Raw genomic sequence first — 26,960 nt, 5'->3', positions numbered from 1 at the left:
TGAACTCACTCCAATCCAATCCATGAATTCATTCATTATAAACTCACTCATCCACCCATTCATTCATTCGCCCAACCACGTGGATAAGACGCTGCCAACCGATCATTCGTGTACCGCATTCGTTAACACATTCACCCGATATTTATGCCTTACTTGACGCAATACACAACATTTGCATATTTTAAAACATCTCCTCCCCCCAAAACATTAATTATTTATCTGTACACATTTTAAACGAGATTAAATCAATACTTACGATATTGTAAACGTAGGTTTTTAAATTGTACCGTGACCACCACCACTCAATCAGCGTCGTGACGAAACTGCTTTCGTCGAAACGGGCGGCTTCTCGCCCCCGTGTGTTGCAAAGCCGCTTTCGCGCCAACTCCGCAACGCGTTAATCACTAAATGTTTATATTTTATTAATATTTAACGTTCACTTCCCTCACGTTTGAGGGAAAATACCCTCATCGCTATTGTTACTGTCGTAACCGCGGTTCTTATCCGCGTTTTTTTTTTATTTCATGCGCCGTGACCGAAAGGCAGGCAGGGCCCTCTTTCTTTGCCTTCACCGCCTGAAGCGAACGCGAAGTTCTGCCGAGCTGCGGCAATTAATGAATGAGCGCTAATTAATTAAGAGTTGGATTGCTCGGCATAATTAGTTGCGTCGTGGTTGTTTTATTGGGGGGGGGGGCGGGGGGGGGGATGAGCGGATTTTAACTTGAATCGATATGTCCCGATCACTCAGGTACGTGAGCGGCAGTGTCTCTGTGAGCTCGGTGTTAATTCATAATAAGAGGTTTTTTTGGGGTTAGATCGCGTAAACGTATAAATGTGTCGTTAAAACCCTCCACCACCCGACACAGCCAACCAGTAAGGGTTGTCACGTAAACAGAACGTGCCAATTCGTCACTGGTACAACACTAGTGTGTAGTGTATAGTGTAGTGTATAGTAGTGTAGTGTATAGTAGTGTATAATGTAGTGTATAGTAGTGTAGTGTGTGGTATAGTGTATAGTAGTGTAGTGTATAGTGTGGTGTATAGTGTAGTATACTAGTACAGCACACCGGTGTGTTGGAGAGCCAAGCCACAACATTTACAAACTAAGAACGACGTTTCGACAGTAAATACAACCAGCTTCATCAGGCGACTGCCAGATATGTGGAGAAGTCCACCTGTTTCGTTCCTTACATAGAGGCGTAGATGTGACCACGCTTGTGTTAATTGATTTGCACTGTTAATTAATTGACACTTAACTCTTTGGCACTGTTAATTAACACTTAATCGATTGGCACTGTTACTTCATTGCCACTGTAACTTGATTAATTGCCACTGATTATTGATTCACTGGCACGGTTAATTGATTTACAACGTGAATCGCTTATTTGACACTGTTAATGAACAATACATTCATTGGCAACTTTTAGTAGATGTATACACGGCTCGCCTACATTATTGGCACGGTGTAATGTTCATCGATCGTCCTTAATTCATTACGCATGTACGTTGAACTTATTTCGCGCCGTACGTCGCTCATCGGAGATGCGATTGGTTTGGCGCATCGATGTTGATTGACCGATGGTGGCCAAACGCTGCGTCACGTTGATGATCAATCGATGACATTGGTGCGTCGGATCAGTTGGGAGAGTTGTTGGTGGGCTCCGTGTCATGTTCATCGATTATGACGAGTTTCAATGCGGCGTCAATGTCATTGATTGGCAACTTGCTTCGCATTGTGTCGTAATTCAGTGGCCACAGGTGTTCTGGCAGTACAGCAAGTAGGCTCGTGAATTCCGTGTACGTAATAACGTGAGTTATTCCTTAATTAATCTTGAATTGTGTTTTTTTATCCCAATGATTGTTGCAGAATCAAGAAAGCAGTTGATTACACTCAGCCTAAGGACTTTGAAGACGACGGTGAGTAGAATGTGGGATATCTATATATACATGATGTTTATGGGCAGATGACGTGATGGACAGTAGTGATGGTTATGATTATTATATTGTTATTATGGTCATTGACTCGTTCGCTTATTTAAATAATGAAAAGTCATATTTCATTGTCAAAGTTAAATAACATTAGATCCATCCACAAGGGAAGCTACCGTGGTGCAATGGTTAGCACGATAGGCTTGCAATCCAGAAGTTCAATTCCATATCCCGGCACGGCAAGTAAAAAAAATGTGGCAAGTTTCTTAAATCCCCTGAGGACCTCTCTTCTGCCCAGCGGGGTAAATGAGTCCACCGCGCTTGATCGCGTGTGGTCGAGGAAAATGTGGGCACTTTTCCACCTCTACCAATGTGTCTGACCAGCATGGAAGAGTCGGCCTTTTACTCTTTACAGCTGCTTCTTGTGGAGGCCCTTTCCACCAGCAAGTGATTGTAAGGTTGCACCTTTACCTTTTGTATGTTGTGTGCACGTTTGTATGTTGAGCTTTTTTCGCACCGTACGTAGCCAACCTTGCTAATCGGAGGTGCGCACAAGGGTATGGTGCCACTGTACGTCCGCACGTGCCAGTCAATGCATTCACTAGAATCCCACTGTAAACAATTGCCAGTTCCTAACTTTCATAACCGCGATTTGATTCTGAAAATGGTTATCGGTTTAACAACCCTGCGATGTGCACGCATCAATGTGTCCGTGTGCGTGTGTGTTACATTACCACAGACGATGATTTCTCATCGGCCTCTCTTCCGCCAAGCAAAAGATCTCGGGTGGTGACCAATTCTGACGATGGAGATGGCGACAAGGCAAAGAGAAAGCCTGAAAAGAGGGCCTTGATCGGAACCAAGAAGTCCAGTCAAGACACGGCCTTGAACACAGCAGCAAAAACAGCAAGAGATGAAAGGTAATAACAACAGTGAAACTAATAAATGAACGATATGCTTACAAGACATTTCAAAGAGTACATTATAATTTGTGCCGTTACATCATGTCGTGAGATAAAGACATGTCCCTTTGGAACGCTCACCAGGCGGAGTGCATCGCCTCGTCATTTTTTCCAGTTTAGCGTTTTTTGGATTGTATATGTTATATCTCATGGGTTCGCAGTTGTTTCCTATAATCACTAGTAGCCGCTACATTCACTACAATGGTAACAAAAGAACAGATTCTTGAGCCGAATTGCAATCCTAAATCATGACAATTCATTCATCCATCAGGAGGGCAATTCCTTGCATGCCTAGTTTGGATTCCCTCCTTCCACCTGCTCCATCATGTTAAGTAGCAACTAATTCTAGATTTGAAGCTTTCGTGACTGCAATGATTCATATTCTCAGGTTTTTTCGGTAAAGTCACGTAGGTAAAACATTAAAAGTAATGAAAGTAAAATAAAAACAAAACAAAAATAAAAATAAAATTCACGACGTTTCGGAGGCAACACAAGTCTCCGTCATCAGGTGGGACCGTCACAGCCAGATTAGCTGCATCAAGTGAAGCAATGATTCAAAATGTAATCCCTTATAAGCAAGTTGAAGGGGGGGAGGAGAGGGGGGGGGGAGTTCATCAGAATGTGGTAGCCAATGAATGGAACGTATCGGGAGGGAGGGGGGGTGGGAGGGGGAGGGAGCCAACAAAACATTTGGCGACGGCTTGGACGCGGCTGCTGCGCACGCCAACACAATGGGCAGAAAGGGGGGAGGGGAGGTCTGATACACATGATAGAACAAAGGAACGAAAATGCCCATGTTTATACCAATGCAGGCTGAAAAATGAAGAGAGTACTGTTAAAAATAACTGGGGATGTTAACACTCGGTGAAGTAAATTAAAATAGTGCCTGTCAGATAAGATGGTCCAAAAAGTGTAATTAAGTCTTTTTTGCGTGGTTAATAACATCTTTCCAGTGATTACTGAGTTTGTACCCATCATCACGGTTGAAATTATGTCTGTGTTTGTATATTTGTATGGCTTCGTGTACAAACCTTTGATGGTAGCCAGGAGGCTTGCAGAGAACCTTGGTCTCGGAAAAGACAATATCATGAGAGCCCGCCGAGTTGTAGCAATGATCGGCAACGGCCGAAGAATCAGTTCTGCCGTGTTTCAGATCTGACTTGTGCTCGCGGACACGATCAGCAACATGACGTTTTGTTTCTCCAATGTAGCAATCACCACAAATGCAACTCAATTTGTAGACTCCAGGATACTGTAAGTCAGGAACGACATCCTTCACAGATGGAATCAGATCACGGATTTTATGCACTGTGCTGAATCGGACTTGGATCTTATGTTTGTTTAGAATTTTGGAGATCTTTTTGGTCACGCCTGCTATGTATGGTAACGTGATAGTTTTGGTCGGAGTTTCATGTGGTTGTTTCTGTGTGGTGGGAGAGACAGCTTGGCGGATAGTACGGTCAGAGTATCCGTTCATCCTGAGGGCCCGATGTACATGTCTTAATTCATCAGTCAGGTGGTGTTGGTCAGAAATGCCATGGGCTCTGTGGTATAGCGTTTTGATGAGAGAATTCTTTTGAGATGGGTGGTGGTGGGAATCCGGTTTCAGGTAGGAATCTGTGTGGGTGGCTTTCCTGTAGACAGAATGTCCCAAGGATCCGTCAAGCCTCCTCTTAAACAGAATATCCAAGAATGGTAGTTTACCGTCTTTCTCCACTTCCATGGTGAATCTGATAGATGGGTGTCTAGAATTGATGTGGTCCAAGAAGTGGTTCAATGCTGGGAGGCCATGTGGCCAGATGACGAAAGTGTCATCCACATATCTCTTCCACAGGGAAGGACGCAGGGTGGATGTCTGGATGGTGTCTGATTCAAACTTTTCCATGAAAATGTTGGCTATAACTGGTGACAAGGGGGAGCCCATAGGGGTACCCTCATTCTGTTTGTAGAAGGTGCCATTCCAGGTAAAATAGGTGTTGGTGAGGCAATGCCTAACCAGCGCAGGTACATCAGAATTCAATCCCTGTTGGACTAAGTCCTCAATTATTGTTAGGGTGTCCGGTACTGGGACTTTGGTAAACAAAGATACTACATCAAAGCTGACGAGAATGTCATCAGGAGATAGTACCATGTCCTTAACCATAGAGACTAATTGGCAGTACTCAACTCAACCCAATTAGTCTCTATGGTTAAGGACATGGTACTATCTCCTGATGACATTCTCGTCAGCTTTGATGTAGTATCTTTGTTTACCAAAGTCCCAGTACCGGACACCCTAACAATAATTGAGGACTTAGTCCAACAGGGATTGAATTCTGATGTACCTGCGCTGGTTAGGCATTGCCTCACCAACACCTATTTTACCTGGAATGGCACCTTCTACAAACAGAATGAGGGTACCCCTATGGGCTCCCCCTTGTCACCAGTTATAGCCAACATTTTCATGGAAAAGTTTGAATCAGACACCATCCAGACATCCACCCTGCGTCCTTCCCTGTGGAAGAGATATGTGGATGACACTTTCGTCATCTGGCCACATGGCCTCCCAGCATTGAACCACTTCTTGGACCACATCAATTCTAGACACCCATCTATCAGATTCACCATGGAAGTGGAGAAAGACGGTAAACTACCATTCTTGGATATTCTGTTTAAGAGGAGGCTTGACGGATCCTTGGGACATTCTGTCTACAGGAAAGCCACCCACACAGATTCCTACCTGAAACCGGATTCCCACCACCACCCATCTCAAAAGAATTCTCTCATCAAAACGCTATACCACAGAGCCCATGGCATTTCTGACCAACACCACCTGACTGATGAATTAAGACATGTACATCGGGCCCTCAGGATGAACGGATACTCTGACCGTACTATCCGCCAAGCTGTCTCTCCCACCACACAGAAACAACCACATGAAACTCCGACCAAAACTATCACGTTACCATACATAGCAGGCGTGACCAAAAAGATCTCCAAAATTCTAAACAAACATAAGATCCAAGTCCGATTCAGCACAGTGCATAAAATCCGTGATCTGATTCCATCTGTGAAGGATGTCGTTCCTGACTTACAGTATCCTGGAGTCTACAAATGGAGTTGCATTTGTGGTGATTGCTACATTGGAGAAACAAAACGTCATGTTGCTGATCGTGTCCGCGAGCACAAGTCAGATCTGAAACACGGCAGAACTGATTCTTCGGCCGTTGCCGATCATTGCTACAACTCGGCGGGCTCTCATGATATTGTCTTTTCCGAGACCAAGGTTCTCTGCAAGCCTCCTGGCTACCATCAAAGGTTTGTACACGAAGCCATACAAATATACAAACACAGACATAATTTCAACCGTGATGATGGGTACAAACTCAGTAATCACTGGAAAGATGTTATTAACCACGCAAAAAAGACTTAATTACACTTTTTGGACCATCTTATCTGACAGGCACTATTTTAATTTACTTCACCGAGTGTTAACATCCCCAGTTATTTTTAACAGTACTCTCTTCATTTTTCAGCCTGCATTGGTATAAACATGGGCATTTTCGTTCCTTTGTTCTATCATGTGTATCAGACCTCCCCTCCCCCCTTTCTGCCCATTGTGTTGGCGTGCGCAGCAGCCGCGTCCAAGCCGTCGCCAAATGTTTTGTTGGCTCCCTCCCCCTCCCACCCCCCCTCCCTCCCGATACGTTCCATTCATTGGCTACCACATTCTGATGAACTCCCCCCCCCTCTCCTCCCCCCCTTCAACTTGCTTATAAGGGATTACATTTTGAATCATTGCTTCACTTGATGCAGCTAATCTGGCTGTGACGGTCCCACCTGATGACGGAGACTTGTGTTGCCTCCGAAACGTCGTGAATTTTATTTTTATTTTTGTTTTGTTTTTATTTTACTTTCATTACTTTTAATGTTTTACCTACGTGACTTTACCGAAAAAACCTGAGAATATTAAGTAGCAACCTTTTATTTTTCGATTTAAAGCTTTCGTGACTGCAGGGATTCATCTTCTTGGTTCTTTCGGTAAAGTCACGTAGAAGGGAAGTAATAAAATAATAAAAATAAAACATAATAAAACAATTCTCACGACGTTTCGGCCACAACGCAAGCAGCCGTCCTCAGGCGAAGAATGAGAACATTATCAAGCTAGGAGCTTATATAGGTGTAGCGAGGAGGAGCGCCTTAACAAAAGAATGTGCATATGAAGAGGAATTTAGCATACCAATGGGCAATGCATAGGAGGTGGGCGGAGGGGTTTCAAAGTCGCATTATGCCCATGCATTATGCAGGATCAACAGCACCACGGGGGGGCGCAAGGAACAGCGTTAATAAAGGAAAGGAATGTTAGTGATATGTAGCTGCATTTGCCAAACAACCACGTAGAAAACCAAAGTGAAAACTACATAAAAAAAAAAAAAAAAAACTAAAATATAAACTGATACTTACTATACTCTACAATAAGCTGAGTTACTAACAACAAATAATAAATTACAATTCTACGTCGTAAGAAGTATATAATATACTTCCATCTAAACTTTATTCTCTTAGCATATACAGTACTATATACTGCCATAGATAAACCCAACATTAAATTATATACTGTATTGCTGTAAACCACCCTATACTTTATACATTTTAATATAACACTATGTATTATTTAACTCACCCTAATGTGTATCGAAATGGTTTATTACGTCCTTCCAATGATTGCTAAGCCTGAATCCATCTTCTCGGTTAAAATTGTCTCTGTGTTTGTATATGTGGATCGCCTCATGAACGAATCTCTCATGATAGCCAGATGGCTTGCAGAGAACCTCCGTCTTGGAGAAGTCAATGTCATGTGAGCCCACTGAGTTGTAACAGTGGTCTGCCACGGCTGAGGTGTTTGTCCTACCGTGTTTTAGATCAGCTTTATGTTCACGAATGCGGTCTGAGACGTGTCGTTTGGTTTCCCCAATGTAACTGCTACCACAGAGGCAACTTAGTTTGTAGACGCCAGGGTACTGTATGTCTGGAATCACATCTTTTACAGACGGTACCAGATCACGGATTTTATGTACTGTGTTGAATCGGACCTGGATCTTGTGTTTAATCAGGATTTTGGAGATCTTTTTTGTGACCCCAGCAATGTAGGGTAAGGTGATGGTCTTGAAAGGCTCCTCAACAGGATCTTTCTTGATGGTTGGAGTGATGGCTTTGCGGATTGTGTAGTCGGAGTAACCATTAGCTTTAAGAGCTTGGCGTACGTGTTTGAGTTCACTGGAAATGTGTTCATGGTCGGAGATGCATTGGGCTCTATGATATAGAGTCTTGATGAGGGAATTCTTCTGGGATGGATGGTGGTGGGAATCCGGTTTTAGATAAGCATCCGTGTGGGTGGCTTTCCTGTAGACAGAGTGGCTCATTGAACCATCAGGTCTCCTTTTGATTAGGACATCCAAAAAGGGTAGCTTGCCATCATTTTCGACTTCCATGGTGAATCTGATGGCTGGGTGTATGGAATTGATGTGGTCGAGAAATTGGTCTAGAGCAGGCCGGCCATGTGGCCAGATGACAAAAGTGTCGTCTACGTATCTCTTCCATAAGGTCGGGCGTAGAGTGGCAGTCTGGATGGCGTCCGTCTCAAATTTCTCCATGAAGATGTTGGCTACAACCGGAGATAGGGGGGAGCCCATTGGGGTGCCCTCAATTTGCTTGTAGAAGGTTCCATTCCAGGTGAAGTATGTATTGGTTAAGCAGTGTCTCACCAGGGGGGGTACCCCAGCATTTAGTCCTTGATGAACCAAGTCTTCAATGATTGCGATGGTGTCAGGCACAGGCACCTTGGTGAACAAGGAAACCACATCAAAACTGACAAGCAGGTCGTCTGGGGACAGGGCAATCCCCTTGATTGTCGATACCAGGTCAGTAGAGTTTAGTACTGCAGAGGTGGTTTTTCCAGTGAAAGGCCGTAGGATTTCGGACAAAAAACGAGCCAGTTTGTAAGTGGGGGAGTTGATAGTAGAGACAATGGGACGAAGAGGTGTATCTTCTTTATGTATCTTTGGCAAGCCGTACAATCTTGGTGGCCTGGCTGCAGAAGGTTTCAACGAGAACTGTTTGGTCTGATCAATTAATGCGGTTGAAGCAGAGATGATGTTGTTGGTTTTGGAGACGAGGCTGTTGGTGGGGTCTCTTTTTATTTTTGTATAGCTGCCATCGTTGAGTAGTTCTTGAATTTTGTTGTTGTATTCTATTTTGTCCATGATGACAGTGGCATTGCCTTTGTCGGCTGAGAGGATGACAACGTCATCCCTCTTTTTTAATTGAGCTAATTCAAAACGCTCATCTTTGCTGATGTTGCTAGCTGGCATCTTAGCGTTTTTGAGGGTTACAGAGATTTCAGATCTTGCTACGTCTGCAGCGATGTGACTCAAGCCCTTGAGAGCTACATCTACTCGAGCAATTATATCATTAACTGGTATGTGTCTAGGTGTGACTGCAAAGTTTAGTCCTTTAGCTAAAACGGATTTCAAACCTTCAGAAATAGGACTGTTACTGCGATTAATTACGACTTTGTTAACATCTAGCTTTTCAATGTGTGGGTCCGGTTTCTTGTTTGAGAGGCGGTTGAATTTGGAAATCAAGTTGTCCTTACATTTAGTCGACATAGCCGCAGCTGAAGAGGCAGTCATTTTTTCCACGTGTTCCCAATCCGATGTGGACATTGTTGCACTCAAAGATAAGTGTGATTTGTAGAGTGTCTTGTCTAACTGATCTAGTTCGGTGCGCGTAAGTCTGATTTTCTCTGAGATAAGAGCTAAGCTAGTTCTAGACAGAATTCGTTTCGCATTAGAAGAAGTTACAGCAGCAGATGTTAGTGTAAATGCGTTTGGTATTACCTTAGAGTCGCGGCATCTCTTCAGAAAGGTGAGAGACTCGATTAGCTGAGCCTTCTTATCCCGGAGCTTGTTGAAGGATCTCAAAGTTATGTGGAAACCCTCCCCGTAGAGGCGGTTAAATTTCGATTTAAAGCTTTCGTGACTGCAGGGATTCATCTTCTTGGTTCTTAGAGTCGCGGCATCTCTTCAGAAAGGTGAGAGACTCGATTAGCTGAGCCTTCTTATCCCGGAGCTTGTTGAAGGATCTCAAAGTTATGTGGAAACCCTCCCCGTAGAGGCGGTTAAATTTCGATTTAAAGCTTTCGTGACTGCAGGGATTCATCTTCTTGGTTCTTTCGGTAAAGTCACGTAGAAGGGAAGTAATAAAATAATAAAAATAAAACATAATAAAACAATTCTCACGACGTTTCGGCCACAACGCAAGCAGCCGTCCTCAGGCGAAGAATGAGAACATTATCAAGCTAGGAGCTTATATAGGTGTAGCGAGGAGGAGCGCCTTAACAAAAGAATGTGCATATGAAGAGGAATTTAGCATACCAATGGGCAATGCATAGGAGGTGGGCGGAGGGGTTTCAAAGTCGCATTATGCCCATGCATTATGCAGGATCAACAGCACCACGGGGGGGCGCAAGGAACAGCGTTAATAAAGGAAAGGAATGTTAGTGATATGTAGCTGCATTTGCCAAACAACCACGTAGAAAACCAAAGTGAAAACTACATAAAAAAAAAAACTAAAATATAAACTGATACTTACTATACTCTACAATAAGCTGAGTTACTAACAACAAATAATAAATTACAATTCTACGTCGTAAGAAGTATATAATATACTTCCATCTAAACTTTATTCTCTTAGCATATACAGTACTATATACTGCCATAGATAAACCCAACATTAAATTATATACTGTATTGCTGTAAACCACCCTATACTTTATACATTTTAATATAACACTATGTATTATTTAACTCACCCTAATGTGTATCGAAATGGTTTATTACGTCCTTCCAATGATTGCTAAGCCTGAATCCATCTTCTCGGTTAAAATTGTCTCTGTGTTTGTATATGTGGATCGCCTCATGAACGAATCTCTCATGATAGCCAGATGGCTTGCAGAGAACCTCCGTCTTGGAGAAGTCAATGTCATGTGAGCCCACTGAGTTGTAACAGTGGTCTGCCACGGCTGAGGTGTTTGTCCTACCGTGTTTTAGATCAGCTTTATGTTCACGAATGCGGTCTGAGACGTGTCGTTTGGTTTCCCCAATGTAACTGCTACCACAGAGGCAACTTAGTTTGTAGACGCCAGGGTACTGTATGTCTGGAATCACATCTTTTACAGACGGTACCAGATCACGGATTTTATGTACTGTGTTGAATCGGACCTGGATCTTGTGTTTAATCAGGATTTTGGAGATCTTTTTTGTGACCCCAGCAATGTAGGGTAAGGTGATGGTCTTGAAAGGCTCCTCAACAGGATCTTTCTTGATGGTTGGAGTGATGGCTTTGCGGATTGTGTAGTCGGAGTAACCATTAGCTTTAAGAGCTTGGCGTACGTGTTTGAGTTCACTGGAAATGTGTTCATGGTCGGAGATGCATTGGGCTCTATGATATAGAGTCTTGATGAGGGAATTCTTCTGGGATGGATGGTGGTGGGAATCCGGTTTTAGATAAGCATCCGTGTGGGTGGCTTTCCTGTAGACAGAGTGGCTCATTGAACCATCAGGTCTCCTTTTGATTAGGACATCCAAAAAGGGTAGCTTGCCATCATTTTCGACTTCCATGGTGAATCTGATGGCTGGGTGTATGGAATTGATGTGGTCGAGAAATTGGTCTAGAGCAGGCCGGCCATGTGGCCAGATGACAAAAGTGTCGTCTACGTATCTCTTCCATAAGGTCGGGCGTAGAGTGGCAGTCTGGATGGCGTCCGTCTCAAATTATTATTTGTTGTTAGTAACTCAGCTTATTGTAGAGTATAGTAAGTATCAGTTTATATTTTAGTTTTTTTTTTTATGTAGTTTTCACTTTGGTTTTCTACGTGGTTGTTTGGCAAATGCAGCTACATATCACTAACATTCCTTTCCTTTATTAACGCTGTTCCTTGCGCCCCCCCGTGGTGCTGTTGATCCTGCATAATGCATGGGCATAATGCGACTTTGAAACCCCTCCGCCCACCTCCTATGCATTGCCCATTGGTATGCTAAATTCCTCTTCATATGCACATTCTTTTGTTAAGGCGCTCCTCCTCGCTACACCTATATAAGCTCCTAGCTTGATAATGTTCTCATTCTTCGCCTGAGGACGGCTGCTTGCGTTGTGGCCGAAACGTCGTGAGAATTGTTTTATTATGTTTTATTTTTATTATTTTATTACTTCCCTTCTACGTGACTTTACCGAAAGAACCAAGAAGATGAATCCCTGCAGTCACGAAAGCTTTAAATCGAAATTTAACCGCCTCTACGGGGAGGGTTTCCACATAACTTTGAGATCCTTCAACAAGCTCCGGGATAAGAAGGCTCAGCTAATCGAGTCTCTCACCTTTCTGAAGAGATGCCGCGACTCTAAGAACCAAGAAGATGAATCCCTGCAGTCACGAAAGCTTTAAATCGAAATTTAACCGCCTCTACGGGGAGGGTTTCCACATAACTTTGAGATCCTTCAACAAGCTCCGGGATAAGAAGGCTCAGCTAATCGAGTCTCTCACCTTTCTGAAGAGATGCCGCGACTCTAAGGTAATACCAAACGCATTTACACTAACATCTGCTGCTGTAACTTCTTCTAATGCGAAACGAATTCTGTCTAGAACTAGCTTAGCTCTTATCTCAGAGAAAATCAGACTTACGCGCACCGAACTAGATCAGTTAGACAAGACACTCTACAAATCACACTTATCTTTGAGTGCAACAATGTCCACATCGGATTGGGAACACGTGGAAAAAATGACTGCCTCTTCAGCTGCGGCTATGTCGACTAAATGTAAGGACAACTTGATTTCCAAATTCAACCGCCTCTCAAACAAGAAACCGGACCCACACATTGAAAAGCTAGATGTTAACAAAGTCGTAATTAATCGCAGTAACAGTCCTATTTCTGAAGGTTTGAAATCCGTTTTAGCTAAAGGACTAAACTTTGCAGTCACACCTAGACACATACCAGTTAATGATATAATTGCTCGAGTAGATGTAGCTCTCAAGGGCTTGAGTCACATCGCTGCAGACGTAGCAAGATCTGAAATCTCTGTAACCCTCAAAAACGCTAAGATGCCAGCTAGCAACATCAGCAAAGATGAGCGTTTTGAATTAGCTCAATTAAAAAAGAGGGATGACATTGTCATCCTCTCAGCCGACAAAGGCAATGCCACTGTCATCATGGACAAAATAGAATACAACAACAAAATTCAAGAACTACTCAACGATGGCAGCTATACAAAAATAAAAAGAGACCCCACCAACAGCCTCGTCTCCAAAACCAACAACATCATCTCTGCTTCAACCGCATTAATTGATCAGACCAAACAGTTCTCGTTGAAACCTTCTGCAGCCAGGCCACCAAGATTGTACGGCTTGCCAAAGATACATAAAGAATGTTGGTTTTGCCTATGGAAGTATATAGTACGGTATAGACGCGTGTGATGTAAGAGAATAAAGTTTAGATGGAAGCATATTATATAATTTTTTACAACGTAGAATTTTTCATGTATTACTTACTGTTAGTAACTCAGCTTATTGTAGAGTATAGTAAGTTTACTGATGATGCTATGTAGTTTATACTTTAGTTTGTCATGCAGTTTATACTGTAGTTTTTTACGTGGTTGTTTAGTAACTACAGCTACATACTATTAACATTCCTTTCCTTTGTTAATGCTCCCCCCCTTCCCCCCCCCCCTTTGATGCTGCTAATCCTGCATAATGCACGGGCATAGTATTGATTTGGAACCCCCCCCGCCCACCTCCTACGCATTTTCCATATGCTGAATTCCTCTTGATATGCAAATTATTTTGTTTAGGCGCTCTTCTTCCCACCTCCCCCCCCTCTAACCCAGCTTAAATATACGCTCCAAGCTTGGGGTGTTTCATTCTTCGCCTGAGGATGGCTGCTTGCGTTGTGGCCGAAACGTCGTGAGAATTGTTTTATTATGTTTTATTTTTATTATTTTATTACTTCCCTTCTACGTGACTTTACCGAAAGAACCAAGAAGATGAATCCCTGCAGTCACGAAAGCTTTAAATCGAAAAATACATAAAGAAGATACACCTCTTCGTCCCATTGTCTCTACTATCAACTCCCCCACTTACAAACTGGCTCGTTTTTTGTCCGAAATCCTACGGCCTTTCACTGGAAAAACCACCTCTGCAGTACTAAACTCTACTGACCTGGTATCGACAATCAAGGGGATTGCCCTGTCCCCAGACGACCTGCTTGTCAGTTTTGATGTGGTTTCCTTGTTCACCAAGGTGCCTGTGCCTGACACCATCGCAATCATTGAAGACTTGGTTCATCAAGGACTAAATGCTGGGGTACCCCCCCTGGTGAGACACTGCTTAACCAATACATACTTCACCTGGAATGGAACCTTCTACAAGCAAATTGAGGGCACCCCAATGGGCTCCCCCCTATCTCCGGTTGTAGCCAACATCTTCATGGAGAAATTTGAGACGGACGCCATCCAGACTGCCACTCTACGCCCGACCTTATGGAAGAGATACGTAGACGACACTTTTGTCATCTGGCCACATGGCCGGCCTGCTCTAGACCAATTTCTCGACCACATCAATTCCATACACCCAGCCATCAGATTCACCATGGAAGTCGAAAATGATGGCAAGCTACCCTTTTTGGATGTCCTAATCAAAAGGAGACCTGATGGTTCAATGAGCCACTCTGTCTACAGGAAAGCCACCCACACGGATGCTTATCTAAAACCGGATTCCCACCACCATCCATCCCAGAAGAATTCCCTCATCAAGACTCTATATCATAGAGCCCAATGCATCTCCGACCATGAACACATTTCCAGTGAACTCAAACACGTACGCCAAGCTCTTAAAGCTAATGGTTACTCCGACTACACAATCCGCAAAGCCATCACTCCAACCATCAAGAAAGATCCTGTTGAGGAGCCTTTCAAGACCATCACCTTACCCTACATTGCTGGGGTCACAAAAAAGATCTCCAAAATCCTGATTAAACACAAGATCCAGGTCCGATTCAACACAGTACATAAAATCCGTGATCTGGTACCGTCTGTAAAAGATGTGATTCCAGACATACAGTACCCTGGCGTCTACAAACTAAGTTGCCTCTGTGGTAGCAGTTACATTGGGGAAACCAAACGACACGTCTCAGACCGCATTCGTGAACATAAAGCTGATCTAAAACACGGTAGGACAAACACCTCAGCCGTGGCAGACCACTGTTACAACTCAGTGGGCTCACATGACATTGACTTCTCCAAGACGGAGGTTCTCTGCAAGCCATCTGGCTATCATGAGAGATTCGTTCATGAGGCGATCCACATATACAAACACAGAGACAATTTTAACCGAGAAGATGGATTCAGGCTTAGCAATCATTGGAAGGACGTAATAAACCATTTCGATACACATTAGGGTGAGTTAAATAATACATAGTGTTATATTAAAATGTATAAAGTATAGGGTGGTTTACAGCAATACAGTATATAATTTAATGTTGGGTTTATCTATGGCAGTATATAGTACTGTATATGCTAAGAGAATAAAGTTTAGATGGAAGTATATTATATACTTCTTACGACGTAGAATTGTAATTTATTATTTGTTGTTAGTAACTCAGCTTATTGTAGAGTATAGTAAGTATCAGTTTATATTTTAGTTTTTTTTTTTATGTAGTTTTCACTTTGGTTTTCTACGTGGTTGTTTGGCAAATGCAGCTACATATCACTAACATTCCTTTCCTTTATTAACGCTGTTCCTTGCGCCCCCCCGTGGTGCTGTTGATCCTGCATAATGCATGGGCATAATGCGACTTTGAAACCCCTCCGCCCACCTCCTATGCATTGCCCATTGGTATGCTAAATTCCTCTTCATATGCACATTCTTTTGTTAAGGCGCTCCTCCTCGCTACACCTATATAAGCTCCTAGCTTGATAATGTTCTCATTCTTCGCCTGAGGACGGCTGCTTGCGTTGTGGCCGAAACGTCGTGAGAATTGTTTTATTATGTTTTATTTTTATTATTTTATTACTTCCCTTCTACGTGACTTTACCGAAAGAACCAAGAAGATGAATCCCTGCAGTCACGAAAGCTTTAAATCGAAATTTAACCGCCTCTACGGGGAGGGTTTCCACATAACTTTGAGATCCTTCAACAAGCTCCGGGATAAGAAGGCTCAGCTAATCGAGTCTCTCACCTTTCTGAAGAGATGCCGCGACTCTAAGAACCAAGAAGATGAATCCCTGCAGTCACGAAAGCTTTAAATCGAAATTTAACCGCCTCTACGGGGAGGGTTTCCACATAACTTTGAGATCCTTCAACAAGCTCCGGGATAAGAAGGCTCAGCTAATCGAGTCTCTCACCTTTCTGAAGAGATGCCGCGACTCTAAGGTAATACCAAACGCATTTACACTAACATCTGCTGCTGTAACTTCTTCTAATGCGAAACGAATTCTGTCTAGAACTAGCTTAGCTCTTATCTCAGAGAAAATCAGACTTACGCGCACCGAACTAGATCAGTTAGACAAGACACTCTACAAATCACACTTATCTTTGAGTGCAACAATGTCCACATCGGATTGGGAACACGTGGAAAAAATGACTGCCTCTTCAGCTGCGGCTATGTCGACTAAATGTAAGGACAACTTGATTTCCAAATTCAACCGCCTCTCAAACAAGAAACCGGACCCACACATTGAAAAGCTAGATGTTAACAAAGTCGTAATTAATCGCAGTAACAGTCCTATTTCTGAAGGTTTGAAATCCGTTTTAGCTAAAGGACTAAACTTTGCAGTCACACCTAGACACATACCAGTTAATGATATAATTGCTCGAGTAGATGTAGCTCTCAAGGGCTTGAGTCACATCGCTGCAGACGTAGCAAGATCTGAAATCTCTGTAACCCTCAAAAACGCTAAGATGCCAGCTAGCAACATCAGCAAAGATGAGCGTTTTGAATTAGCTCAATTAAAAAAGAGGGATGACGTTGTCATCCTCTCAGCCGACAAAGGCAATGCCACTGTCATCATGGACAAAATAGAATACAACAACAAAATTCAAGAACTACTCAACGATGGCAGCTATACAAAAATAAAAAGAGACCCCACCAACAGCCTCGTCTCCAAAACCAACAACATCATCTCTGCTTCAACCGCATTAATTGATCAGACCAAACAGTTCTCGTTGAAACCTTCTGCAGCCAGGCCACCAAGATTGTACGGCTTGCCAAAGATACATAAAGAAGATACACCTCTTCGTCCCATTGTCTCTACTATCAACTCCCCCACTTACAAACTGGCTCGTTTTTTGTCCGAAATCCTACGGCCTTTCACTGGAAAAACCACCTCTGCAGTACTAAACTCTACTGACCTGGTATCGACAATCAAGGGGATTGCCCTGTCCCCAGACGACCTGCTTGTCAGTTTTGATGTGGTTTCCTTGTTCACCAAGGTGCCTGTGCCTGACACCATCGCAATCATTGAAGACTTGGTTCATCAAGGACTAAATGCTGGGGTACCCCCCCTGGTGAGACACTGCTTAACCAATACATACTTCACCTGGAATGGAACCTTCTACAAGCAAATTGAGGGCACCCCAATGGGCTCCCCCCTATCTCCGGTTGTAGCCAACATCTTCATGGAGAAATTTGAGACGGACGCCATCCAGACTGCCACTCTACGCCCGACCTTATGGAAGAGATACGTAGACGACACTTTTGTCATCTGGCCACATGGCCGGCCTGCTCTAGACCAATTTCTCGACCACATCAATTCCATACACCCAGCCATCAGATTCACCATGGAAGTCGAAAATGATGGCAAGCTACCCTTTTTGGATGTCCTAATCAAAAGGAGACCTGATGGTTCAATGAGCCACTCTGTCTACAGGAAAGCCACCCACACGGATGCTTATCTAAAACCGGATTCCCACCACCATCCATCCCAGAAGAATTCCCTCATCAAGACTCTATATCATAGAGCCCAATGCATCTCCGACCATGAACACATTTCCAGTGAACTCAAACACGTACGCCAAGCTCTTAAAGCTAATGGTTACTCCGACTACACAATCCGCAAAGCCATCACTCCAACCATCAAGAAAGATCCTGTTGAGGAGCCTTTCAAGACCATCACCTTACCCTACATTGCTGGGGTCACAAAAAAGATCTCCAAAATCCTGATTAAACACAAGATCCAGGTCCGATTCAACACAGTACATAAAATCCGTGATCTGGTACCGTCTGTAAAAGATGTGATTCCAGACATACAGTACCCTGGCGTCTACAAACTAAGTTGCCTCTGTGGTAGCAGTTACATTGGGGAAACCAAACGACACGTCTCAGACCGCATTCGTGAACATAAAGCTGATCTAAAACACGGTAGGACAAACACCTCAGCCGTGGCAGACCACTGTTACAACTCAGTGGGCTCACATGACATTGACTTCTCCAAGACGGAGGTTCTCTGCAAGCCATCTGGCTATCATGAGAGATTCGTTCATGAGGCGATCCACATATACAAACACAGAGACAATTTTAACCGAGAAGATGGATTCAGGCTTAGCAATCATTGGAAGGACGTAATAAACCATTTCGATACACATTAGGGTGAGTTAAATAATACATAGTGTTATATTAAAATGTATAAAGTATAGGGTGGTTTACAGCAATACAGTATATAATTTAATGTTGGGTTTATCTATGGCAGTATATAGTACTGTATATGCTAAGAGAATAAAGTTTAGATGGAAGTATATTATATACTTCTTACGACGTAGAATTGTAATTTATTATTTGTTGTTAGTAACTCAGCTTATTGTAGAGTATAGTAAGTATCAGTTTATATTTTAGTTTTTTTTTTTATGTAGTTTTCACTTTGGTTTTCTACGTGGTTGTTTGGCAAATGCAGCTACATATCACTAACATTCCTTTCCTTTATTAACGCTGTTCCTTGCGCCCCCCCGTGGTGCTGTTGATCCTGCATAATGCATGGGCATAATGCGACTTTGAAACCCCTCCGCCCACCTCCTATGCATTGCCCATTGGTATGCTAAATTCCTCTTCATATGCACATTCTTTTGTTAAGGCGCTCCTCCTCGCTACACCTATATAAGCTCCTAGCTTGATAATGTTCTCATTCTTCGCCTGAGGACGGCTGCTTGCGTTGTGGCCGAAACGTCGTGAGAATTGTTTTATTATGTTTTATTTTTATTATTTTATTACTTCCCTTCTACGTGACTTTACCGAAAGAACCAAGAAGATGAACCTTTTATTTATAACATTATTGCACTGCCCACACAAGCCACTGTGCAGTTGCCCACACCAACTTATGTGCATTGTCGTCGTTTGCAATCGCACTTTGCGCCACTCTGCGCAGACCATCCCTGGATGAGCGTCTCTTTGAGAGGGACCTCAAGAAGGTCCTTGCCCTCGCTGGTGATCAGACGGAAATCGCGGTGTCTTCGCGGGAGAGTTCACAGGAAGCCATGGGCAGTGCCAACGTCAACACTGACGACGCACCCGGTATGAGATTCTGCAGATTTGTGGCTTTCTGTATGTTTACACGTGTGTGGACATGTATAGTGCTCACTGCCAACACCAGTAACGATTATATGAACCAGTCCAGGGCCTCTCCTAGGTCGACTGAGCCGCAAATGAGTACCTGGTGCAAATCCAGGCATGGTGCTGGCCATCCACCCCCACGTGTGTTGTGCCGATCTTCATAGGTCCTTGCTAACAGCAGTTGCCACAATAGCTTGTGAATGGCTATACGAGGAATCTATGTGTTTGTACGATGGCGAGATTTTTTAACTACCTTTCCTGGTACACAGGATGTCGTGGGTTCGATCCCGACACTGATGCCTGTATATTTGGAGTTTGCATGTTCTCCCCGTGGTCACGTTGATTTTTCTCCAGGTCCTCCGGTTTTCCCCTCCACATTTAAAATCAACATGCATATTTGACTGCTATACATTTCCACATGATAATAAGCCACTTGCTTGAGCTATCATTTGTGATAACGAAGTAGCTTCTGAAGAAGAGATAAAAAGCTCAGTGGGCCTTACCTGATAACAAGTAAACCCGTAAAAACAACGTTTTTCACTATAAATCCTTTATATGCGTGGCGGCTAGAGTCCTCTCGTCCTCTGGCTTGAGATGGCTGCCACCTATGCGTCAGATGATTGTCTGCCACCATTAAGCAATTGGTAATTAAATATTTAATTTGTTTTCCCTAAACTGTAAAATTTTGGATTTGTTTTTTTCACGAAAATTTATTGTCACACAACGAGTCTGTGTGGAAAATGTCAGCTCGATTGGATCACGGGAAGTGGGTTAAAAAACGAGCGAAAGATTTGCACGGTCCTAAGCAAGCAAGCGAACTTAATATAAAGGATTTAAAAATATATTCGCCTGTGGAGGACGCGGGGATCGATCCCGCCACCTTTGGCATGGGAAGCGAGGGCGCTACCAACTGCGCTACTCCGCCACGGCCTGTGGAGGGGTTACGCTCTGGGCTCTTACACTCTGACGTTCAGCCAAAGCCATGAATGCGTTCTATTTGAATATATGTAAAATAAATTTTTTTTGCCTAAAAAGTGTAAATTTTTGGGAATTTTTTTTCACGAACAATAATTGTCTGGCACAACGAGTCTGTGTGGAAAATGTCAGCTCGATTGGATCACGGGAAGTGGGTTAAAAAACGACCGAAAGATTTGCACGGTCCTAAGCAAGCAAGCAAGCACGCAAGCAAGCAAGCAAGCACGCGAACTTAATATAAAGGATTTAAAAAAAAGTAGTTTAGTTTACATGGCCGTGCAAGGCCACTGATGATGCTGATTTGTTGCCCTCTGTGCAAACCAAACAGGTCTGCATCTTCTGCACCAAATTCTCCTGCTGGCTTTTTCCTACATTGTCTTCTTTATTTGTTTTTATAGTCCGGATACTTCGTGTCTAAATGCAACCACATTTTAAGATGTGGGATGAAGTAGTCAGTTAGTTAAGGATCCGCACAACCGTTACATCAAACAGCTCTTACCTTGCAATTACACACGTAGGCTGTGTGTTCTGGGATGTATCTTGTGATGCTGCAGCATCATTAGTGAGAAAAAATATTTTAAGTTGACTCTGCAGCACTATTACTATCGTACTATGCCTAATGTACATATTATGTTCCTGAATTTTTTTTCTAAAGTAATATTTGGCAAACATTCAATATGTGCCATGACTATTTTGGAACACGTGGTTTTATTTTGAGTTGGAAAGTAATTGTGATCGATCAGAAATATGAAACTACAGTGACCACAATGCAATGACCACAACGAGCAAGCCAATTTTGTATATGATAAAACATTACTCTGTTTTTAAACCTTTTTATATGTATTTGTTCCTCCGAATTATATTTTCGATCGCGTCACGCCGCATCAGACGAAGAGACGGGCGAGTCCTCCGAGTCTGCTGGGGAGTCGGACAGCGATGGCAGCGACTACAAGAAGCCCGTCAGGAGGTCCAAGGCGCCCAGGGCCACTGCTGCCGCCACCGCCGCCGACAGGAGAGGGACCAAAGCAGCCGTGGCCAGGGGCAGCAGAACAAAGGGTGCGGCACGTGGAGCCAGGGCGGATGTCGGGCCAGATCCTGCACCTCGACAATCACCGAAACGCAGCCCCCCCCCGCCTGTCGTCAATAAAGCCGGTGTCACAGCTCGTGCCACGGCATCGCGTAAACCCAAGTGGGTTCCTCCAGGTAAGGAAAAAGCATCGGACCACGACTGGCACAAGCACACGTGTTTCTAACTCGCATTTCTTGCACGTTTTCCCACGATGAAACCATCAATGAATGTGCCTGATCTCGACTGGGTCTAGGAAGCTCAGTAGGAGTTTGAGCCTGCTTAGTACCTTGATAAGTGATGACCACCAGAGCTTTCCAGGTGATGTAGGTGTGAGACTGCGAGATGGTCTGGACGTGGCAGTGCTGAGTGTTATTACCTCATATGCGAGACTCGCGACGGAGCGGTAACACTAGGCCATCCACTGCGGAGATGGAGCGAGGATATCGGAGTGTGTGCTAGATTAATTGTTGTGTGAGCGTGAGGGGTGGCGAGTTTGGGGAGGCCTTCATCTAGCAGTGGATAGAGAATGTCTGATGATACGTACGATATGCTAATGGTGCAGACAAAACTCTTTAAAGGAGGCAGAAAACACAAAAAGAGATGCAAAAAGAGAATATATTTTCGAATCGAATTGTGACTCCAAATAAAGACATGATTCTAATTACTTTGGAGGAGTCAATGGTCACTTGGCAACTAAATATGTGTAATCCTCAAGAGTAAATAGAATTTTTTGTTTTTAAACCCCCGATAGCTTGCAGTCCTTTGATTATCCACTCATGGACGAAGGCTTCTCCATGCCACGGCAAAAATAATGATGACTTAAAAAATATTAAACGTGAGTTAGCATGTGTTACTCTCCTAACCTAACCCCAACAACACCCTTTAACCACCCGTCATGCGATCAAAATATTTCACATCTGAATTTCCTTTTCTGCTCAATTACAGCTCCAGCGAGTAAAAACAATGGCCTGTCACCGGGCACAACAAACCAATCGCCAGGTCCGACCTTGCGTCTTGGCCTCTCGAAACGAGCCAAGCTGACGCCACTCCACCCCGGCTCTACGTGAAACTGCCACGGACCAACACGGCCTGCCACAGCCGCCAGCCACTGACTCTTTCCACATGCCATGGACTGTCCCACAGTCAGCCACTACGCCATTCCACTTGCCACGGTCTGCGACTGAGCCATTCCAAATACCAATCACTGTCACAGTCTGCCACTGAACCATGGCCTTGTCTGGGACAACCACTGACCCATTCAACTGCCAAGGGCTACTACCACTGACAGCCCAAGTGCAACTCAACTTGCCATTACTCAACATATACAAGACCCGCCATGCCTCACTAGGTATGGTCTGATATAAGCTAACCTGACTTGCCACGAGTGCACTCTCTGCCATACAAGCTACCGTAGAGATTGCCACAGCCCGCTGTGAGGTGACTGCTACTTGCCTGCAGCGACGGCCTAAAACGTGGCTTCTAGACTGACTTGAACCACCGCCGAAGTCAACTTCACCTGCCATGGCTTTTCCCTGGCTGCCCTGACCGGCCACAGCTGAAATCTGAGGCACGGTTTAACAGTGAAAGCCCTTTATTCCATTTTAATAGCACGGTTTTTTTTTGCACGTGGTTGAAAATCATCTGAATAACTTAGTTTGAATGATTTTTGTTAGAGTCTGTAGAGCAGCTTAGTACTGAATTTTGCATACTGTTATTATATACCACGAGTATTTGGTGTAAACTTTGACGCAAGACCGGTTATAATTCCGTATGACGTCGCGAGATATTGCCTGGACTCTCACTCGGTTTCAGGAAACTAGAAATGTTTTCATCCTGGGCTCACTGCACAACTCTCAACCCATTGTCCTGAAACTTAAAGATGTGACCCAAAACTCAAACGGATGTTATCTTGCAGCTACATACTGATATTGTGTTCCCAGGACACGCAGCCTAGGGATGCGTCTGAAAGAGAAGAGCTACAGATTTTCCTCGCATTATGCGGGTTCGGTTTGTGCGATTTTGCGCTGTATATTTATACCCAAAATTCGTTATATGCGGTTTCACGGCTATGCGGTCGGACGTGGGAAACATTGTGTGCGTGTACTGTACACGCTACTCGGCAGGCAGCTGTATCCTTGTGCGGTTTCGCTTTGTGTGCCCTTTTTTTGGAACGCATCTACTACTACCGCATAAATCTAGGAAAACCTGTCCTTGTTATGTTTTGCTTGCATCTAGAAGGGTTTAGGGGTCTGGATGCAATGTGGCTTCGTGCTCCTTTACCACAAGACATTCCAAACGCCTGCCCTCAGAAATACAATCCACGTTTAAATATACAGTGGTACCTCGGTATACGTCGTTAATTCGTTCCAGAAGGTAGGACTTATACCGAAAATGACGTATACCAAACAAATTTTTCCCATAAGAAATAAAGGGAAAGGAAATAATCCATTCCAGAGTATAAGAAATTATATTTTATATGGCATATTATACTTTAATTGGGTTGTATAAAATAATTTAGACACTACTTATTACTAAAATGCATACATAAATTAAAATAAATGCATAAATCAAAATAAATTTTAATAAAATGTAACATCACTTTACCTTGCTGAGAGGAGTTGATAGCCTACGAGGATGGTGGTGAGGAAGGGGAGGAGTCGTGAATGGGGTCTACGTGGGTACGCGGTGACTCATCCCGACCCATACAAGTTCTAGCAAGCGCGTCGTATCCCAAGCAAGACGTCGTATCCCAAGACATTTTTTTCTCGTCAAAACACGACGTATACCAAATTCGACGTATTCTAAAGCGGCCGTATACCGAGGTATGACTGTATACACAAATAAGATTAGTGCAGCAGCAACAGGTAACGGTTTTATTTGCATTTTCATAGAGAAGACCGGTCAGTGTATAAAGCTGGACTGTACAGGGGCCCTTAGATGTGGACATTTAATGTATCTTTTATAAGACATTGCATGAGAATACTGTATTATTATGTCAGTCTATATAAAGCAATTCGGTCGATTTAACACAACGGTTTTTAATATGCTTCGTGAGTGAAAAAGAAAAATCTCGACGTCAGTGGCCTTCATGAATAAGAATGGCCTCAAACGGTTGTTGTGATGGTAGTGAAGGCTGCCGTGGCTGTCAGACCTTGCTAATGCTTTACCTATGGTGAGTGGCCTCTCCCTGGAGCTGATACGTTGCGCTGTGTGCTGGGCATGTAAATTGTTCCATCGATTGACATCGATTAGGGTTACCTACATCGATTTCGGCATCTTAAAAATGTCTTAACTGTTTACGTAAATTACCTGCAAATCATCTACTCGTGGAATTTTTGTCTAATGGAACAAGCAAGACGTGACGGAATACAAAATACGAAACAGGAAATATAATAAATGAGTATTCAAGTGACAAATACAAATTTATTGAATCATAACACTGGTCAACACACTTTTTCTGGCAATAAAACGGTTTTAAGGTAATTTTGGGGTGCTGATTCCAAATCTGCATCAGTTTTTGTCTATCACATCAGGTTTGTGAAGTATCAAATATTGCATTTTTAATAAAAAACTGCAGAAGAAAAATATTAAATAAATCTGGATATCTACATAAAATGATATTATAAACACACTATCCTAAAAATACAGCACCACATTTTAACACTAAAGCAGTCACTGACTCGCAACAACTTGCAATCATAAGTGACAGTTAATTTCGGGTAAAATCAATGAAAATGGAGTATGCCGATCGCTTAAAAATTAGATGTGATAGAGCAAATCTGAGATCAGATTTGGAATCAGCACCCTGAAATTAGTCTCAAACAGTGTAACCAGTGTAATCATAGCTCGAATCCTGACAGTTCATTAAATGACTGGCAAGGTGAATCGAACTTGACACACACACACACACAACATACTGGATTACCACTCCGTTTTCGGCTTGGTAACTGCTGCGTAACCGGGCGTGTGAGTGCACGCACAATTACTGTCGTGCCCGCGAAAGAAGCTGTTTGCATAGTTGCGTGATTTTGTTTTCTTCGTCGTACCCATTTGCCGTGAAGCGTGTGCCAAATTGGCTACTAAAGCCACGTTTGCAGAGTTCACCATGGAAACGACAAACTAATCAAAACTCTCATTTTGTTGTTGCGTGGCATGAAGGATGAGAATCCACGATCGCTCGCCAGTGTTTCGTCAGGCTTGGCCGCGTGTTGCGCGGCGTGATGTCCGATGTTTCGCTGCACGTGTTACAACCCGAAAACGATCGAGAGAGCCACTCGGCAGCAGCATAACCGCGACAACCTCCATTGCTCCTCTCGCACGGCTGCACAAAAAAGTGTGCAGGCATGGGCATAACATTGTCTTCTGATAACACAAAATAGGTTAATGTTTCCAAGTGGTGTTTATTTAAGTTGTGGAAACCTTGTTAACTCCGTTATAATCGTACTTGTAATCCGCCTAATTGCGTCGTAATTTATTTACCCGAGGCAGCCTCAACAAATCCTAAAGTGTTTGTTTTTGGAGGATTCCTACTTTGCAAGGTTTTGCTATTTCATGAATATTTTTCGTCACGTGTGGAAGATGTTAACAGCTTAAAATATCGTCGTTTTCACACGCTGTTATGATCCAATGACCAATGGTGTTGCGCATATCTATGCTGGGAAGTCCATGTCGCTCTGAAATTCCACATTCCCATGGCAGTGCAGTGCGAATGATAACAGAGCCCTTCTAAATCGTCACGTGCAGCCTCTATGCCTGAATTGTACTTGCAAATCATCCAATGGCATGTCAAATATTAACTTGACCGTTGACTGTATGTTGGCTGTACGGTTTCCTCTGTACTGCGACTACATCTTAAAACGCTGTACACACAACGCGAACGTGCACGTAGTGGGAACATGAGACAGATATGGTTGTTCAGGCTGTGTTCAGAGAGAATGGTAGATAGAGGAGGAGGAGACGTCAGGGAAGAGAGGCACTTCATTGGGGAGTCATAGACAGAAGAGAAGAGGGTGGCATTCAGTCTGCCACCTGAACGCTTAAATATCACCAAAGCAGAAAAGTATAAATTCGTCATGTTCTGGATACTTCTGCATCATTTATACGTTTGGGTCCCAGTATTCGCAGACTCCTCAATGTTCATAGACCCGGTGCCGTTTTCCGAACAGGCCACACCGTGCTGTCTGTGCAGTTAAATAAATGCCGCTTGGGAAACATTGGTCAGTCAGCTGGACTTGACAGACTAAACTTAGTTAATGTACTGTATTATCGATTGTGTGAACATCTTTAAAAGCATGTTTTATTGTCAAAGAATATATTAAATTACACATGCATCTTGTAATGAAGAAGAGGTATTTGTGAATAAAACGTGTTTATTGGCGTTGTTGAGTGTTTAGCAG

General features: G+C 43.4%; 1 protein-coding gene across 1 annotated transcript; it reads left to right on the top strand.

Annotated features, from left to right (window-relative positions):
- Window positions 1–314: 314 nt before the first annotated feature.
- On the top strand, window positions 315–26,941 carry LOC144718776 (uncharacterized). The gene is made up of 6 exons (XM_078594308.1): window positions 315–748; window positions 1,868–1,917; window positions 2,669–2,849; window positions 19,336–19,481; window positions 21,384–21,698; window positions 22,510–26,941. Exons 1-6 carry the CDS (start codon window positions 732–734, stop codon window positions 22,629–22,631), a joined length of 831 nt encoding a protein of 276 aa, XP_078450434.1. The 5' UTR covers window positions 315–731; the 3' UTR covers window positions 22,632–26,941.
- Window positions 26,942–26,960: the final 19 nt, after the last annotated feature.

This window comes from Lampetra planeri, chromosome 5 (genome assembly GCF_965212315.1).
Source record: "Lampetra planeri chromosome 5, kcLamPlan1.2.h2, whole genome shotgun sequence".
NCBI classification, from domain to species: Eukaryota; Metazoa; Chordata; class Hyperoartia; order Petromyzontiformes; family Petromyzontidae; genus Lampetra; species Lampetra planeri.
Note: the sequence above shows the minus strand (reverse complement) of the source record. Positions and strands in the feature narration are given on the sequence as shown.